Source organism: Frieseomelitta varia, unplaced genomic scaffold (assembly GCF_011392965.1).
Source record: "Frieseomelitta varia isolate USP_RPSP 00005682 unplaced genomic scaffold, Fvar_1.2 scaffold_938, whole genome shotgun sequence".
In the NCBI taxonomy this organism is placed as follows: Eukaryota; Metazoa; Arthropoda; class Insecta; order Hymenoptera; family Apidae; genus Frieseomelitta; species Frieseomelitta varia.
This window is the reverse complement of record NW_025110743.1, coordinates 193,886-212,123: the sequence shown is the minus strand read 5'-3', so window position 1 is coordinate 212,123 and position 18,238 is coordinate 193,886. Positions and strand designations below refer to the sequence as shown.

Here is an 18,238-nt window from a genome sequence, read left to right as displayed (position 1 = left end):
TTTTGTTTGTTTTGTTTTGTTTTAAATATGAATCACGAGACCAAGACAATGCGCGCTATCAGACAAACGTTGAAAACGTGCTTAGTCACCGCGGGGGTGGCTTGATCCTCGTCCCTTTCAAATCCGCCTGTCCGGTGGAGTAAATCAGCTAATCGAATATTTATTAGAACGCTCCTTACTCTCGCCTGACTCTCGCGTATGTACGTACGGTACACTTTCCCGCAAAATATCCCGACTTTCACTTTCACAGTTGAATTTTCCTTGTGGTGTTGCCATTCAATGATATCAAACTATCAACCAAAGAAAAAAGAAAAAGAACGGAAGAAAGCAGCAAGGCAGAAAAACGAGAAACAGCTGTAGCCCATTGGAAAATAAAAGTGGACGAGACATAATCATCGCCTGAGAATCAAAGGTAACGAGGAAGCTGACATAGCAACCAAAGAAGCAACATCGCCCTCGTCGAATGTCATCCGAAGACGAATTCCTTATCAAGACCTTGTAATATTACACCATGCCGAGAGACAATCATGAAACAAAATATGGAATACCTCCAAAAAAACAAAAGCTCATAATATAACCCAAGATTTCTATCAAGCAATGCCTACCCACATGAAAAGAAAAGGCAGAATAGTCATGACAAGGCTTAGAACAATACACTGACAAACTCACGCACGAGTATCTATTTAAAAAAAACAGAACCCCCAATGTGTATCCAATTTTATCGACCCATCATCTTCTATTTGAATGCAGCAAGTACCACGCTCAAAGGCAAAAATACAAACTAACTTCGCCGGCCCTGACGTCACAGAAACACATAGGAAATGTCCTGAATTATCTAAAAGAAACTAACATCTATCATAAGATATAATCGTCTTGAAAAGAACAGGAAACAGTACGCTAATGACCAGAAGGTAGATGCGACGTTAATTATAAATTAAAAGAAAAAAAAAGAAAAAAGTGGACGAAAAGAAATAGACGAGAAACGATTTTCTCGAGATTCTAGCATAGGTGTGCCAGTAGAGTGTTGGCATTTACGCGATCGCGTAAGTAAACAGTGAAGAAGAAGGTGAGACGAGGCGAGCGAGAAAGAAAGAAAGAAAGAAAGAAAAACAGGACAGGAATCGCGGGTAAGAGGCTGGAGGATGTGGGAGGGGGGAGGCAGAGGACGGTGGAAGGGGTGGGGAGGAGGGTGAGAGTGCCGCGAGGGAGGGGTACATCAGAAACCTGATTTTAATTAGTCCACAGTTTAATTACTCGGCAGATAAATCGTGCACGTGCACCGCATAAACTAGCCGCTTTCATTTTTCCCGTGGACGCGGCCGGCACGGTCGCGCTTACTTCTATGCCGCGAGAATGCGGGATGGGTCATTGTTGCTCGCTTGGTGCGCGAGCGGAAAGAGAAATGACCGTGCTTAAACCGTCATCGAATCGGTTGGATAATAGTCGGCTCGGTTAACAGGCTGACGGATCCGCAGGCTCGTAATCCTTCCACCTCCCGACTCTCTCTCTCTCTCCTCTCGCGCGCGGTTTCCAGTCCAGTTACTTTGAAATCCACTTCTAATTGAATATTTTTTTTTTTCTTCTTCGTTTTCGTTCGTTCAAAAAAAAAAAAAGAAAGAAAAAGGATAGAATTGTTCGTGGAGATTGTTCGATGAAGGCTGCGTGGATACTGGATGAGAGAACAGAGTGTTTGAAAGTATTATATAGAGTTCTTTCTCTCTTGGAACTAGAGGAATTTAGAATTTGTCTTCGATTCCACACGAATTTTCATTCTAATGAAAAAGGAAAAAGAAAAAAAAAGAATCACGATCGAGTCGAAAATGCTGGAACGACGCACGTTGAGAATCTTTCGTACCAAATTGCAACAATTTCTCAGTTTTAAGTGTAGTTAAATGTAATGCTGGCAAAACAAACGACAAGTTTATCACTTCTCAATCATTTCTATCCAGTGATGTCATACCGACGAGCTCAAAAGAAAAAGAAATCGACGGAATCATTGTATACGGTGTCGGTCACTCGTTACGGTCCGCAATCAGCTGCCAGCGCAAGTGGTTAAACAACACACGATTCATTTCACGCATGTATTTTCTTTTTTTCTATTAAGAGAAACACTTTGTTAAACGATCGAACGTGTTGTCACGTTCTACTACGAAGCAACGGGACAACACCTGGATGGAAGAGAGAATCGGAGAGAAACTTTCGCTTTTCGTTTTGAACGAACGAGTAATCAAGAAACGAGTCATTAAACGGGGAAACGATTCCGGGCCAATAACACCGGGGCGGGGGATGATTCGCTGTATCGTCGCGCGAAGGTGTTAATGCACAGTCAACAAATCATTTTGTTCGTTTTGGGAAAATCTGTTGATGCTACGCCACGGGAATGCGGAATGGGTCATTGTTGCCGGCTCGGCCGCGGAAAGAGAAATGACCGCGTGCTCCTGTCATCGAATCATCCGGTTCACGGTCGAGATACATGCTGCGTACCTCGATACGCTACCCCACCAACACACACATACATATATGCATATATATAAATATATATATATACATACATACATACATATACATATGTATATATGTTTTATAACACGCTCGCTGTATTCCTACGTGTTTATATGTGTCCCCTTTTACATGCAACACGCGTGTATATACTTTCCGCGCATTTGCCCGACAATAAAACAGCATCGCGGTGAAATCGAAACCGTAAAACCGGTGTTAGACGTCATCGACTCGTAAAATTCGATTGACTGACGCTCTTAGATATATTTATCGGTATTAACGAGCTATCGTTCTTCGCCAGAGCAGCATTAAATTGAAAAGTTAACCGAGACGCTTCATTCGCCAGAATTACGTCGCTTCCGGCGGGAATATTTTTGAAATATTTTTGAAATCGCCAGCATTCAGAAATAAATCGCCCTCATTTCCATTCAATTTCGATTCGACTAAACAACCCCAACACTAAGAAATCTACGCGAGTCGAACAACTTCGTAAAAATTGCCGCGGCGAGGGAGATAAATCGGCCGACCGTTCGTTATGAGCAGCAAACATCGAATTTCGCTAATTACAAAATCCTGTGATACAGCGCACGGTGGTGGGCGGTCGGTGTGTGGGTGTGCGTCGGTGCAAAACCGATATACCTCGAAGGAGGAAGTCGATAGGTCGACTTCTTTCGCGACACGATTAAAACCGGCGGTGGCTTGGTGAGTTGCCTGGGGAGCTAACGGTGTCTCCCTCCATTCTAATTAACATTCCGCGTATTTATTAGACGCGAATCCGCAATTAATCAGCCGGATTCAATTAGCAAATTACCAATCAGCACGCACGCGATCGCTTCGAACGATCTTTCGTCGGAGCGATCGTTCGATAATCGTTAAAAACGACGATCTTGGAAGAGAGAAGCTGCTCTCAGTTGCTTTTTCTTTTTCTTTTTTTTTTTTCTCTCTCTCAGAAATGGAATTTGAAATGGCCGAATATTTACATAATTGAGGAATTTTCAATTCGGTCATTCTGGAATTTTACACGTACATCGGACGCGCGCAAGCTGACGTTTATAATAGTTTAAAAAGTGCGACTCACCTCTCTTCGGCCTCCTTCATCCACCTCTCGAGGACCGGTTTTATCTTTTGCGCGCTCTTTGGCGTGATGTCCAACTTTTCGAATCTAGAGCCAACAACAAGTCATGATTCTCGTTCTCTCGTCAGTGATTCGTGTGTAGAGGATGAAAACTCGCGTGTAAGAAGAAAGAAATCGCACTTCCCACGCCAAAGACGTAAAGACACATTTATTTACAATTGTACAAAAAAGAAAGCGCGTTCGATGAAAATAGCGATCGGCAGCATACTGAATTGTTCCGTAATTCTTTTCGTCTTTGTTCGACTAAAGGAGCACTAAAAGGCATGCATCGACTCAAAAACAGGACATTGACAATGCGTGCATGCTTAAAGGTTTTGGTGATGCCGTGTATGATGTTGCCAACGCGCTTCGAGAGAGCTGAGTGTTCATCCGCGACTCTGGCGCAGAACCAACTTCGTGAAGTTAGGCGGACAATCAATTTGTAAACGAGTAGTCAAGAAAGGTAGAAAAAAAAAAAATTTTTAAAAAAAAAGAAAAGAACAGCGGACGAAGACAAAGATCGTCCAAATGAAGGAACACACTCTCGTCGACGGACGTCGATCTCCGCGATTTCTTGCAACTTGCGTTCTCGCGCGTTGGCGACATCATGCCCAAGTTTGCCAATGCCCTGGCTCGAAGAAATCGTTAACTTTCAGAAGTGCTCCTTTCGCATCTCATCATTACTCTTTTACTATTGGTTCTCTTTAATTTTTTTCTTTCTTTCTTTCTTTCTTTCTTTCTTTCTTTCTTTTTCTTTCCAGAGGACGGAGTTAGAAATTAGTGATAGTGCGTTTGCAGCTATACCCAAATATGCCCCATATGTCACTAAGACACACAGTGGTGCGGTCAAACGTTTCGTCTAGCGAAGCACGTGGAGAAACGAGCACGGGGAAGATCGACAGACGTCGGACAGAAAAGAAAAAATCAGAGGAGAGATCAGGGGCGATAGAAATGAATAAATTCGCTGTACTGTTGTGCAGTACGAGCGCGCGGTGTAACGCTTGGTCCCTACGTCAATTTTTAATTGCATGAGCGAACTGAAGAGAGATCGAAAAAAAAGAGAGAGAAAAAAAAGACAGATAAAAGAAAGGTAGATGAACCTCATTCCGAGCTACTCGTACGCACTTTTCACATAATGCACACGACGACGATACCAAGTGTACGACGGAATTCACATGCTTGGGTATAACTGCTATGCTTCCAAGAGGATTTGAAAAAGATTTTAGATTTTTAGGTAAATTAAATAGCATGAGGGGTGAACGTACGTAGCTTGCTGCTGAGAGGCAATCTGCGAGGCAGCGTACATCTGGGTAGCCAGGGCACTGGGGAACAATCACCAATGCTTAAATTAGTCGTTACGATAACAATACTATATGGATGTAGAAACAGTGTTTCTACTTGCCACCAGCATTACCACCGTGGTTCCTTTCGTTGCTCTAGTTTACGATTACGTTCTTTCTCGAAAAAAAAAAAATGAAAAGATTCTCGATTCCGTTCGTCGAGATGGGGGTCAAACGGTCACGCCCGATCTCTCTTACGAATCACAATTGTCGTTGAAAGTGAAACGCGAGGGCTTCAGGAACCACCGTGGCATATTATACACATTATACATTTCTCACAGAGTACGATCACATGAAAATTCAATGACGTTCTCTCTCGGAATCTGTAAAACGTGTGCAACACGATCGAGGCATACGCGATACGAATACGACTGACTCTCTCTCTCTCTCTCTTTCTCTCTCTTTCATTTGAATGTCACGGTCCAAAATTAATTGTGGCTGCCTGGGACTGGTTCTCGCGTTGCCATTTTCACTCTCTTTATCGTGATGCGAAAGTCTAAAAATACAAAGGAAAAAAAAAAAAAAGAGAAAAAGAAAACAGTACGTAACAGACGTTTGCCTCTTTGCGTATTTTTCCTCGAGAGAAACACGAAGCGGAAGAGATCAGCAGAGACGAAGAGAGGTGAAAGAGAGCAGCGAACGAGAGTCAGGATTTCGTTCACAGTGATCGAGCGACCAACTTAATTCAGACGTAGGACGGAACAAAAGGACGCGACTTTCAACTGCGTTAATAAATAAAGTCCCTTTTAGCCCCCTCCGAAACTTCTCGAAAGGAAAGAAGACATCATCGAGATTCAGCGTAGTCTAGAAATGTATATATATCAAGATTGTTAGCAGTCGGACAGGGAACTTTTGTTTTTTTTTTTTTTTTTGTTTTTTTTCCCGGCCATTTCCAGTGACCTGGCACACTGTCGTATCAAAACACCTGTGTCATTTGTTTTCCATTTCTGTGTCTCATCAGCGACGTCCGTTTTCAAGTTACTCGTCGTAGTAAGAATGATGTAAAGGAAAATAATAATAATAGAAAAATAATGAATAAAACAAGAGGAGAACACACGACGGACGACCACGGTCGTACACTCACCTGCATATGGCACTTTGGCTGTAAGCTGGCCCCTCCGTCACGCTCAGGGCCTGTCCTACCTGGGTCTGCGTCAGACCCAGCGACAGTCTGCGAAACTTGAACACCTTCGCGAACTCCTTGATCTCGTCCAGATTGATCCCATCGACCACGTTGTTCGTCGCCTCGTTGATCGTCGGTTGATCTGCAATTATAGTTGAGGAATCTTTCCATTGGTGGTCTCTCTCTCACTCTCTCTCTCTCTCTCTTAGGCTCTTGACAAAAGAAGAACATCCCGAAAGGAAAGTAAAGTGATCATGAGACTAATTCACGAGTCGATGGATCGTTAGTCGGATAGTTGTTTCAGGTCGGTTCCGATCGGATGGATAATTTTCGATCGATATCGCACGCGAAGCAGAGAAATCTAAAGTCTAACGACACCGATCAGGCGGCTTCGTTAAAGCAGCTTCAACTACACCGATTTCACTCGTAAATCTGTCGACCCCGGACGCACACGCACGCGATAGAGGTACCCACATGCAATAAACCGCGCGGGCCCTTCCTCCGCGATCGTTAATTTCTGCAATCGAACCACCGGTGGCGGACAAAAAAACGCCACTAGAGATCCTTGTCTCACTTTCAAGGAACGCGTGGATATTTTCGAGAATTCGCAGAAACGAGAAAAGAACTTTCAGAGAATTGGTAATTGGAAAATTTTCTCTGCTTTATTCTCTGTTGGTCGCGCTAGTAAACGAACGGTCATCCAGCCATCCATTTTTAAATTTACGAATCATCGACTCAAAGATATCGGCGCGAGATAGGTTAAGAGCGAGACGCAGATTTATCAAACAACCGCGTCCCACCGGCTGGCAATTGAGAATCGTTAGGCTCGATACGTCCGACAAGCGCATTCGCTCTGAGCGATGATTGTGAATTATTAAAATTATTGTCTGCCGTCGGCTCTCGTCGCGAAGCGTCGCGAGCGTTACGTGCAGCCGGTGAATCTTTATGGCTTCCGAGAAGGCATCGAGGCAACAATGATCTAATACACCGTAATGAGCCGCGTGCATTGTACGATATCCTATTAGGATTATTAAGAGCTCGACGGCGCGACGCTGGAGCCGCCGACAGTATTATTTATCGGCTTTGACCGTGCGTTAAATGTTGTATCGTTTCCTCGGGAGTAAGAGAAATTTCGTTTAATTTTATAACGGCTCCCTCTTATTTTTACTCCCTGCTAAATAAACGATCCCGCCCCCATTCCGTTCCCTATTGTAACGTGATTATCGGATTGTGTCGGATTGAAACGTCCTCGCGTCGAAAACGAGCAAATCGATCCCTCCGCCGGACTATTCCTGGTGGTCCTGTTGAAAAAAGACTCGACTCCGCTCCGATCGATACTCGTTTCGATCGTTCGCACGTCTAATTGCCGAGTAATACCACCGCCGGTGGGAACATGAAACGAGTTTGCTCGGTGAATGATTCAACGACATCCTTGCTGAAACTTTCACGCTCGTTTTCTCCAACGAGACGTTTCGTCTATCGAGACTATTACCGTCTAATCGTCCACTATCAACACAGTCACTTCTGATTCTGTGTCGTGTCAAAGGAAACAAATTCCAAATCGAGTAGAGTTGCGAAAACAGAAAGAAAGAAAGACAGAAAGAAAGAAGGAATGATCTTACTAGGCGAATCATTGAGATCCTCATCCTCCTTTTTCGGATTGTGCATGCTGCTCGGCGAGGCCTTCACCCCGGCGCCGCTGGGCCCGTGCGTGGTCGTGATCGTGATTTCCCCGTTGCTGGCCGCCAGTCTGTTGAGCGCCGAGGCCGCGGACACCACGGACTCGTTCAAAGGCGACGATTGCTCGGGCCTCTCTCTGTGATGTTTCTCCGTCGGCTGCGAGTAGGACACAAGAGGGAAGTGGTAGGGGGAATGGGAGGGAGGGAGGGAGGGAGGGAGATTGCTAGTTACGAATTAGTAGCTCAAACCAGTATCAACGACAATGCTCCATGCTTCTCTTCCACGCCAATTATGCACTTAATAATGAGACCTCGTTCTATCCTTCTTTCGCCCTATTCCCATCTCTTTCACGCTCTTTCTCCCTCTCACTCACGCGGATTCGAGACATTTTAGAGTCTAATTAATGGAAGAAACGCCGCCGCCGCTGAAATACTTTCTTAACGAGATCGTTCGCCATCGGTGGAATTATTCAGCTCTGTTCCGCTGATCTTGCGACGGTTTTAACCCCATTCCACCCTCGACCGCCGTTTCTTTCCGCCGTACGCGCGAGTTTCGAACTCCGAGTTTCTTTGTTTATCGGGCGAAGCCAAGGTAAATCAAAATTCCTGGATTCGTCCCATTTCCGTTAATCGAAGCAAACGAGCGAAACGTTTGACTATCCGGATCGATCGAGGTTCACCGAGGAGAGCCTGCGTGGGGATAATTTTCAATGTCGCGAGTCAAATATTCATAAAATCCGCCAGACACGTTCCGTTGAATGGAATCTTTAATCGCTTGGCGAAGTTGCGTTCCTTGGATGAAAGCGACTCGCTAAAATACGTAAATTACGCCCGCGTGATTAAATAACGAAACCGATTAGTATTAACCGCGAGTTGGTCGCCAATGGCTCGCACGATAATCCAATTTGCCAGCGGAAAATAACGAAATTCCATTGTCGCGCGAATTTTTCCAAGTGTTCCCGCGGGAAGCGACGCGAAAAAGGCGTGAATTATTCAGCGGGCGACAATCTGACGATGGTGTGTGATACGCACCGTGTAATGATTCATGTGCCGGTGCGCGTGATGTTGAGGAGACGTCGTGAGAAGCGGTTGCTGGGACGCTTGAGCCGCCTGGACCGCTTGCGCGGCCTGTGCCTGAGCGGCCTGAGCGGCCTGAAGCAGTTGCTGCGGCTGCATCGCGCTCAGAAGTTGCTGGCTGGCTGAGCTGTTGCTGAGAAGGTGCGGCAACGCGGCGGGACTCAGCCCCAGTCCCGACGCCAAGCTGGGACTTGTTGGAACTGTCGCGCGGATACAGAAAACAAATCTCTGTTTAACGTTCCATCTCTGTTTAACGTTGCTCTATCGTTTTCCCGTTTCAACTACTTTGGCCGCTTGCGCTGGCAACATGATTGCGGACCATAACGAGTGACCAAACCGTTATACAATAATTCGGTCGCTTTCTTTTTTAATTTGTGTCGGTACGATATCGCTGGATAAAAATTATTGAGAAGTGACAATTGTCCGAGTTATGCTCAAATACACTTGAAATTGAGAAAATATTGCAATTTTCGGACAAAAACAATTCTCGACGTGCGTGCCGGCAACCAAGAGGACAAAGTGACCAATTTATAATTTCTCGTTGATACAAAGCAGTATATTTTTTCTTTTTTTTTTTTTCTTTTTTAAAGATCAGAGTGATTTTTCATAAAATAAATGAAAGCTCGTGCATGGTAACCACTAGAGCTCCTCTGTTTTTTTTTTTTTTTTTCACTTTATAACGTCTCTGATGGAAATTTTATGCTTCGTGCTCGTGGTCGTTTAGGTAGATAGCTCTAGCGTTAATGATCGAATTATCGAAGCGACCAACTTCTTTTTTCTCTCTCTCTCTCTCAAATTTATCTAATAAAAATTTCAAAGAGCGGGTCGTATCCCGAAATCTGCTGCCGAAGATTAAGCTAAACGAGATCGTCTTACCTGTAAATTCACCGTTGCTGGTCGGCGTGTTCAGCATGTTCTGTGGCTGCGCGATGGACTGAAGGTTCGCCAGGGTGGTGGACACGACCTGGCCGTTGCTGAGCGCCAAGTTCACCATTTGGTTATTCGTGACGTGACTGACGGGTATAGTCAGGATAGTTTGCGTAGCGATTCCTGAGAGGCGAGGAGCAGAGAACAGAGAAAGAAAAGTTAATCCTCCGGAGGGGGGCTGGGCGTCGTGAGGTTTAACAGCAACAGCCATAAAGGGCAATGTGGGGAGGGGGGGGGGGGTTGGATATAGGGGCGGGGGACGTAGCTTGATAATTCTATCTGTGGCCTATCCCACCGTACGAACGTGTCTCGAATCAATAGATACTTCATTTCCATTATGAACGTAGTCCACGCGTCGTTGATCCAGGAAGGGTAGTAAAGTTATCAGAGTCTCATAGAGGGATTATTAGGCAACCCATAGGGCAGGTAACCTCGCAGGCCAGCGTAGTTGGCAAACTATTATCGTCATCTTAATAGTGGGTACAGGTACTGGCACTGGACTGCTAGGCTGCGAGAAGGACGCCTAATCATACTTAGAATAGTTTCGGGATTACCTCCAGCTCCGCTAATCTGATTACCCTGTACACGCGCTTAATATGATTACTGATCATGAGTACGTACCCGTGTTGGTACCTATAGCTAAGCTAAGCAAATCTCGTATTCCGAACAGCCATAAAAGTTTCACGTTCTGAGGTAAGGTCAACTGACAATCCGATTAACGTTTAGTTCCGTTCCGTGATATTTGACGATAATACGCTCGCGTGGAAACGCGTGTTCTTTTTATTTCCGAGTGTCGTCGTCAGGCAACTTTCTCTCCCATTTGCTCTCTTCGCACTTTCTCACCGCACCGATGAGAGAACAAAACAAAAATCTCGTTCTCGGATTCTGTGTTTAAACTTCTGTGTTGTTCGGTAGAACGAGGGACGACTAAAAGGGAATACGTAACTCGTGGTTTACAAAGGGAAGTTGATCACGATGCGCAACACTCGGTTGTTAAGATTTGCCAACATGGCGAGCACGATAACTTATACACCGAGAGAGACAAGACAAATTGTCGTTCGACGTCGAAGCATCGACTACGTCGGCAAGATTAGCCGAATCGAAAAGGCGATTTACGGTCGTGGAACGAGATTTACTTTACACTCGTGACCCTTGCCTTTTTCAAGATTCTTCAATTTCTCGACGAGAATAGCCGGCGCATTGAAGGCCTGACACAGCCTTACTTGCAAACTTATTCTTGAACGAGCATTCTAAAGTATCCAATGTTATTTGCGTTGCCAATGATCCGTATCCTCATGACCTACTACCTCGCGATTATAAAACATTCAGTCACTATTGCTTTCAATCGCTATTCCGATTTGTAAAATTATTCGCCGTGGATGTACCTCATCGCGATCCCTCCCTCGGGGATATATATCTCCGGAGAAAATTGGCGCAAAAGTTCAATACGTCGAACGAGTCGTTAAGCAGAATGAGTGATACATATTTAATCGTCCTTACTCTATTTTCTGTGTCGCTAAATCCCTCCCTTTTAACCGAAGCTCGAGTCGAGCCTCGAAATATATATTCTTGAAAAAAGAAAAAAAAAAAAATGTCTCCGGGACATCGATCAGAAATGTCGTTTCTTCTCTGGCGTTTGAAGAATTCAACGGCCTTCAAAAACGAACGAACTGAAAATGAGAATTTCGCAGACGCACCTCGCTCGAAATTTCGAGTAAAATTAATTCGAAACGATAATTAACAGCCAAGTTCGAGTCCGGTTATTTACTACGACATACAGGGTGTTAAAGATAATGAAAAAAAAGTCATATAAATATATGTCTTCGTTTGTGAGATATAATGAATTTTATAAACAGAGCAAACTCTAGTAAGCTAGTTTTTTACCCAAGGATGGTACATTCAATTTTCATAATAATCATAATTGGGATGAAGAAAACCCACATGTTATTGTGCATTCAAGACATCAACACCAGTTTAGTTTAAACGTATGGGCAGGAATAATTGATAAATTTTTAATTGGACCTTTTTTCTCGATGGGAAACTAACAGGCACAAAGTACGTTGATTGTTTGAGCACGCGTTTACACGAAATATTAGAGGAAGTTCCAGTCGATATTAGACTTCGTATGCGGTTTATGCATGACGGAGCTCTGCCGCATTTTAGCCGAGTGGCTAGGCAATATTTAAATCAACACTTTGCAAATAAATGGATTGGTCGTGGAGGTGCTATTGCATGGCCTGCTCGTTCTCCGGATTTGAATCCNACAAATTCGAGAAACACCAGGAATGATAGAAAGAGTAACCAGATGAATGACAAGACGCGTGCAGGCTTGTCTTCAAATGCAACGTGGTCATTTCGAGCATCTTTTGTAAAAGTAATTAAAACAGAAAATTCATTCTATCTCATAAACGAAGACAGATAGGACGTATATATTTATATGACTTTTTTTCATTATTTTCAGGCGTACAATCAGCTCTCGTTGTGGCCTCCCACAAGTTACGAAACACCGTGTATATTTAAAGCGTGTGTCGTCAAACAGTTCTCCTCCTTGGCTCGCTGAAGTCAACTTCAAGCTAAACGCTAAAGGAGCGAATCAATCGAGCATTAGTCAGTTAGCATCGATTGTGCCGAAAAGCAGTGCAAACATTATTTGCCACCACGTAACTCGTCATCCTACCGCGGACGTGGTCCATATCCACGAACTTCAATTCACTTAGACGGACTCGCAAAGTTCTCTCGCCGCCCCTCTTCACCCACCCTTATACCACTTTCTCTCTCTCTCTCTCTTTCAGTGTCTCATCTCCTTTTCTCTTTCTCTCTCTCTCTCTCTCTCTCTCTCTCTTCGTATCACCCTTGTATTCACCTGTCCTCCTTCGTTCTTCCACGAAGCCCAGCTCGGTCCGGCTCGCCTCTTTCTCTCTCGCTCTCAATTGCCAGAATAGAAACCCAACTTGGTAGAAACGAAGTTAGCGCGAACCGCAATCGATATAATAGCGGCCGAATCCGCGGAGCTGTGATGTCCAGCCAGGAGGGAGAGAGAGTGGTAAGGGAGGGTTAGGGTACGGTGGGGACGGACTCGGGGGCAAGGCGGGGGGTGGTTATTCGTGGGTCTGGAAAGGGGTAGTGAGACGTTAATTATACATTGAAATTAGTTGCAGAGTTTGCCCTCTGCTCGCCAGGCTAGTCTAGGACCACTAAGTATGGACGACGGGGCGAACCTTGGTCCGAGCTTTGGTTAGAGATAGTCGATATGATATTATATATTATATGTACGTATGTGTGTCTGTGTGTATAAATGTGTGTGTGTGTGTGTGTGTGTGCGCGTATATATGTAAAATGTATATAAGTATATGTATATAATATACATTGGCACATCTTGATTGCACAATATTATGCACCGGCACATCGTGCAGATTTCACGACGAGACCACTCGGACTGATTTATGCCTCGAAATTCGAAGGTACTTAGTGCGAGGGTTATTGTTGGAGATTTCTTGTTGGTTTACTGATAGCTACGGGATACGGAGAATCCCCTCTTTCCTTTATCAGACGTCTCTCTCTCTCTCTCTCTCTCTCTCTGTCTGTCTATCTATCTATCTATCTATCTATCTTTTGCTCTACCTCTTGCGCGTCGTTTAATTAAATTTCACAGGTGAGGCAGCGATTAGCTCGAATATTTTTCGGGGCCCGCGACACAGCTTGATGCTCGATGAGTTTGGAAAAAGGAACAGCGAAGAATATCGAGAGATTGGAAATTAATCGTCGCTCGTAAAAAAAAAAAAGAGAAAAAAATAAAAGATTACAATCTTTCTCAGATAACAAAAATATTATTCCGAATATCTCGAGACACTACGATTCTCCACTCGTTATTTGAAATGAAACTCACGCTCTTTCTCTCTCTTTCTCTCTCTCTCTAAGAATCTGTCTATAGCCTGCGAAATCAAATCGTTAAAATCTCTGTGAAAGGGTTCGACGGACAATCAATTTACGTGACGCGTTGAACGCGAGCGAGGCTTGCTCGACGGGACTGGAGGAACCTCAGCAGGCTCTTAATGGGTGTCGTTGAACGCTCGTTTCGAGAGAGAAAAAGAGAGAGAGAGAGAGAGAGAGAGAGCTGAAAGGGCGCGAAGACACATAAGAAACAAGAAGGCTCACCTTGCGACGTAGGGATAAGAAGCTGAGCCCCTTGAATGCCTTGAACCAATTGACCGGACGTTAGGATGAATTGAGGCATCGCGACCGGTTGCGGCTGAGATAATAGCTGAGGTAATGTCGCCATTGGCGTCGAACTCGGCGGCAGAAGATGAGGGGCAGCTGTCGTGTTCGAGGCTGTTGGTACCGTGCCACCTGAACGTGAAAAGTCATTGGCTGAAAGAAGAATCTGACGATCTAACTCATTCCCCGTCGTCTGGACCATATTTTTCTTGATAAATAATCCGAATTTCGTACAGTCGAAGAAAGAAATTGCCAAAATAATCTACGATCAAGCTCTTGTTTCTTTTTTTCTTTTTAATCTGCAATTCTTTGAAACTTTAACTCTAGCTACGCGAAGCAACACGAAGCCACGCTGCGTTTATTTTTAGCGACGTAAAGGCGCCTCGTTTGAACACGGACGGAGGAAGGATTTTCAATAATCGAAGCGATTGAAAAGTTTTTCTCCCGTGTCGAGCTGTACAATGACCGCTTGTATCCCTACCGGAGGAGCTGACAGTGAGATTCAGGGGCGTGTTGATGAGCTGGTTGTTAGTCAGTCCCGCTGTCATTCCCTGGAGACCCGCGGCCAGCGACGCGACTTGCGGCAGGTTTTGCAGATTCGCTAGATTCTGAAGGTTCTGCAGGGTCACCATGCCTGCCACTGAATGGAACAACAACAAAAAAATACAACACAATGCGGTGAAATCCATCGACACTTCGATCTTTCCGCGACACTCTCGCGGCAAATTAATCGAAATCGTCAAATCGGATTCTCAACTTACTCGTCCCGTTGAGATGCGCTTGCGCCACTGCGGCCCGTTTCGCCTGTGGCAGATTTTCTGGCGACGGGCTGTTCTTCCGCGAGTTCTTCATTTCATCCATCATCATCTGATGTTCATGGAGCGTGCCGGTGATGGCTGCCACTGGTTCAGGGCTGCCAACGCTACTCCTGTCGCTGTCCTGTAACAAATGCGCGTCCAAATGGTGAGTTACGGTGATTTGCATAATTGCAACTTACGTCGATCGTGAATTACAAATTCTGCGCTTCGATCGTCGAGAGGGGGGAGAGCGGGCGGACGTGGAAAACAAAATGACGGACACGGGCTTGGCCGTGCAACGAGATCGAGCTGCTGCTTTTTTCGTTTTAATTTTTTCTCCCTGCCGTTTTTCTTTTTTTTTTTTTTGTCAAATTTATCGAAAGCCGGAAAAAAGCAGCCGTCGGGAAAAAATATTAATTACGATTGAAGAGGCACCGGTGGAAACACGGCCGAAAAGTCCGAAGCAACGCGCTCTGTCAACGGCGAAAATGGCGATACTTTATTTCGTTTATTACGCCGCGTTTGAAACCCCTTCGCATTTGTACCGTATTGATAACAATTATAAAATATTTCGACCGCCGCCGCCGCCGCCGCCGCCGCCGCAGCCGCTGGGAACAAAGTGCTTTCGACTATATGCGTCGTCGCAAATTTTCCTCCACGCCTTTCCAGCTTTCCGGCTTTCCGGAACTTTTTGTTGCCCAAATGTTAATGGCCCTCGTTAAGGGAATTGATATCGTTAATATCAACATTTGCCTGTCGACCATTTCCCTTTAATCGAATCGCGAGAAAAACACTTTCTGACGTTCGATCAATCGCCAGGTCACTCGAAAATCCTCGTCGAATCTTGTACTAAAGATGGTCGAAACGGCGAGCGCGTGAGAAACACAAGTCTCTTTCTCACAAGTCTAAAAATATCTCCGTCGAAATTACGGCTCGGCCGTATCGATCGTATTTCGCCAAGTTCGTTTGGCGTTAAAAAATTCAAAAGTAGAAAGTGCATCGATAGCTTCAGCCAGGCTGCCCCCCCCCCACCCGCCCCCGCGCGATTATAATTTTCCAGCGACGCGTAATAAGGGGGATGAACGTGAAACGAGCGTGGTTATCGCGTTGATAAAAACTCCGTGGAGGAAAGCAGTTGAAGCGGGCGCGCGTTGTTTGAAGAGAGTTCCGCTTGATACTGTGGGCTGATTATTTCACGAAGGTCAGGCAAAACCCCGGGCAAACTTTCAACTTTCTACCTGTTTAAGGACAACGTGGACGCGATCGCCGGACTGAACCTACCCCAAGGGGATTCGATAAACGTCCCAACTTTCGATGACGCTCGTCGAGTAGCCAGAAATACGTCCAACTTTTTAAATTATCGATTCCCCCCTACCGGCGTCCCGCCGATATAATTAATTCCCCGTTGCGTAAGCAGCCTGACATACTAAAAGTAACTTTCCAGCACAAGAACACGAAGGTGAACACTGAATTTATTCTCTTCTTTTGCACACCACAATTTGACACCGCTGGCCCTTGATACGTACAAAGCCCGCTAATTAGTTAGATTAAAGTCACTTCTGAACGGACGGTGATTGACGTTTTTACGTTTAATTAGCCTCGGGGCGAAGATATTGTTTGCGCCGATATCTAAAGATCTTTAAATGCAATTTGGAAATTGAATTAAATACGTTCGATTTTTCCTCCCTCTCTCTCCCCCCCCCCTCTCTCTCTTTTTTTATTACCGAGGCGTTTCGTAAACACTGGTGAAATGCCAGTGAAATTCCGGCATAATTGCATTAACGTAATTCGCGTGATTATCCGAATTCGTTTAATTATATTTAAACGCCAGATTTCGACAACGGGAATACGTAACAAACTGCGTACAGTGGGTGGAACGAGACGAAACACTTTCGAAATCCTGCTTCTGTCCGATGAAATTTCCATCATCGAAGAAACTTGCCCGAAGAGACCTGTTCGCCCGACATTCTAACCGATTATAACCCGTGCAAGAACCGCCCCACGTGCAACGTGCGACGGTGGCTTTTCAGCCGTGAACAGACTAAAAACTAAAAAATCGAGGCGCCGGACAAGTCGTCCGGTTCAACCCCTTTCATCACGTTCTCCCTTGCACCGTGCCCGACTTTTTTTCCCCCCTCTCCTCTCCTTGCTGGCCGAAATCAATCGAAACGGGTACGCGCAAAGGTTTTAGCATCGGGGCTCGCAATCATTCTCGCCAAAATGCTCAATTATACGCGCGTGGTTCGTTAACGTACCACGCTTTTTATTGCGGCGGCACGTTTAACGCTGAAAATTGATTAATAATCATTCACGGTCCAACTGGCCGACGTTAAAATGCTTCGCTACGATATAATGGTGGTAGACACACACGCCGTTCGATAGGGTATAAGGGGTGTAGGAGGTGGTTGGGGTGAGAGAGAGAGAAAGAGAGAGAGAGAGAGAGAGAGAGAGAGAGAAGAAAAAAAAAAGGGGAGAGGAACAATGAAACCCGTAGCGCGGGTTCGACGAATCATCGACGAATAGAAAAATCAGCGAAACGAAGTCGACCGTTCGCTCGATATACACTTTGTGCGTCCCCAGAAACGTGTGTCGAGCGCTGGAGCCCGACAAAGGTTCGTCGCCGATTTCTCGAATCGAACCCGCGGGTTTATAATATCTCGCGTGACGTAACCAACGCGACGTTTCTTTTGTGAGCGCGGCGATTCTTTCGCGAAATGAAGCTCGTTAACGAAATTCTCCCGCGATAATACGATTTCGCGCGCGTGTGCAACCGCACAGACGAAAGGGGCGAGGGAGAGGGGCAATGTCGAAAAACGACCAACGTCGAAAAATTGCATGTTGCCAGCGCGTTCCCTCCTCTCTCTCTCTCTCTCTCTCTCTGCCTCTCTTTGTGTGCACGTACGTGTGTATACGTACGTACACCACATATCGACGAGAGATATTATATAAACATAAATAATTCGCGTTGCGAAATTTTTCTATTGTGCAGCCGGCGATATTCCAAATTAACAAGCCGACGCGGTGGTATAGGCACCGCCACCGACCATGAGAGGAGAGGGGAGGGGAGGGTTGGTTCAATCAGCGCCGTACAACGATATATTGGCAATCAAGCCGGTGAATATTTTTTTATACCGCTGCCCCTGTACGATTACAAAGCTGCACAAAGGCTCGGTACGGATTGTCAATTTTCTTAAAATACCACCGGCGAATGTACAATCTCGCGGATACCGGCGTTTCAATGCGCGAGGGGCGAAGATTGGAATTTGTGGCAATTATTCCCCACCGGATTTTGCGTTAGCTGTGCATTCGCCTCTGTTTTTACCGTAACTTATTACCGATACCAGCTATATTACACGTGACACTTTCCACTATCGACCGTAACTTTATCTTCGCGTCCGTGTCTTTGACAGAACTCTCTCTCTCTCTCCTTTATTTTCTTTCAACAGATCGTTATATTAAAATTATAG

General features: G+C 45.2%; 1 protein-coding gene across 1 annotated transcript in view; it reads right to left on the bottom strand.

Moving 5' to 3' along the window:
* Positions 1–3,573: 3,573 nt before the first annotated feature.
* LOC122537919 (POU domain, class 6, transcription factor 2) overlaps positions 3,574–18,238 on the bottom strand; it is a 38,791-nt gene continuing 24,126 nt past the window's right edge. The window contains exons 3-11 of the mRNA XM_043671580.1: positions 14,736–14,913; positions 14,456–14,614; positions 13,915–14,106; positions 9,709–9,882; positions 8,788–9,032; positions 7,699–7,912; positions 6,038–6,218; positions 4,879–4,935; positions 3,574–3,661 (exon numbers count right to left, since the gene is read on the bottom strand). Coding sequence (XP_043527515.1) covers positions 3,574–3,661; positions 4,879–4,935; positions 6,038–6,218; positions 7,699–7,912; positions 8,788–9,032; positions 9,709–9,882; positions 13,915–14,106; positions 14,456–14,614; positions 14,736–14,913 — 1,488 coding nt within the window. The remainder of the gene's footprint in view (positions 3,662–4,878; positions 4,936–6,037; positions 6,219–7,698; positions 7,913–8,787; positions 9,033–9,708; positions 9,883–13,914; positions 14,107–14,455; positions 14,615–14,735; positions 14,914–18,238) is intronic.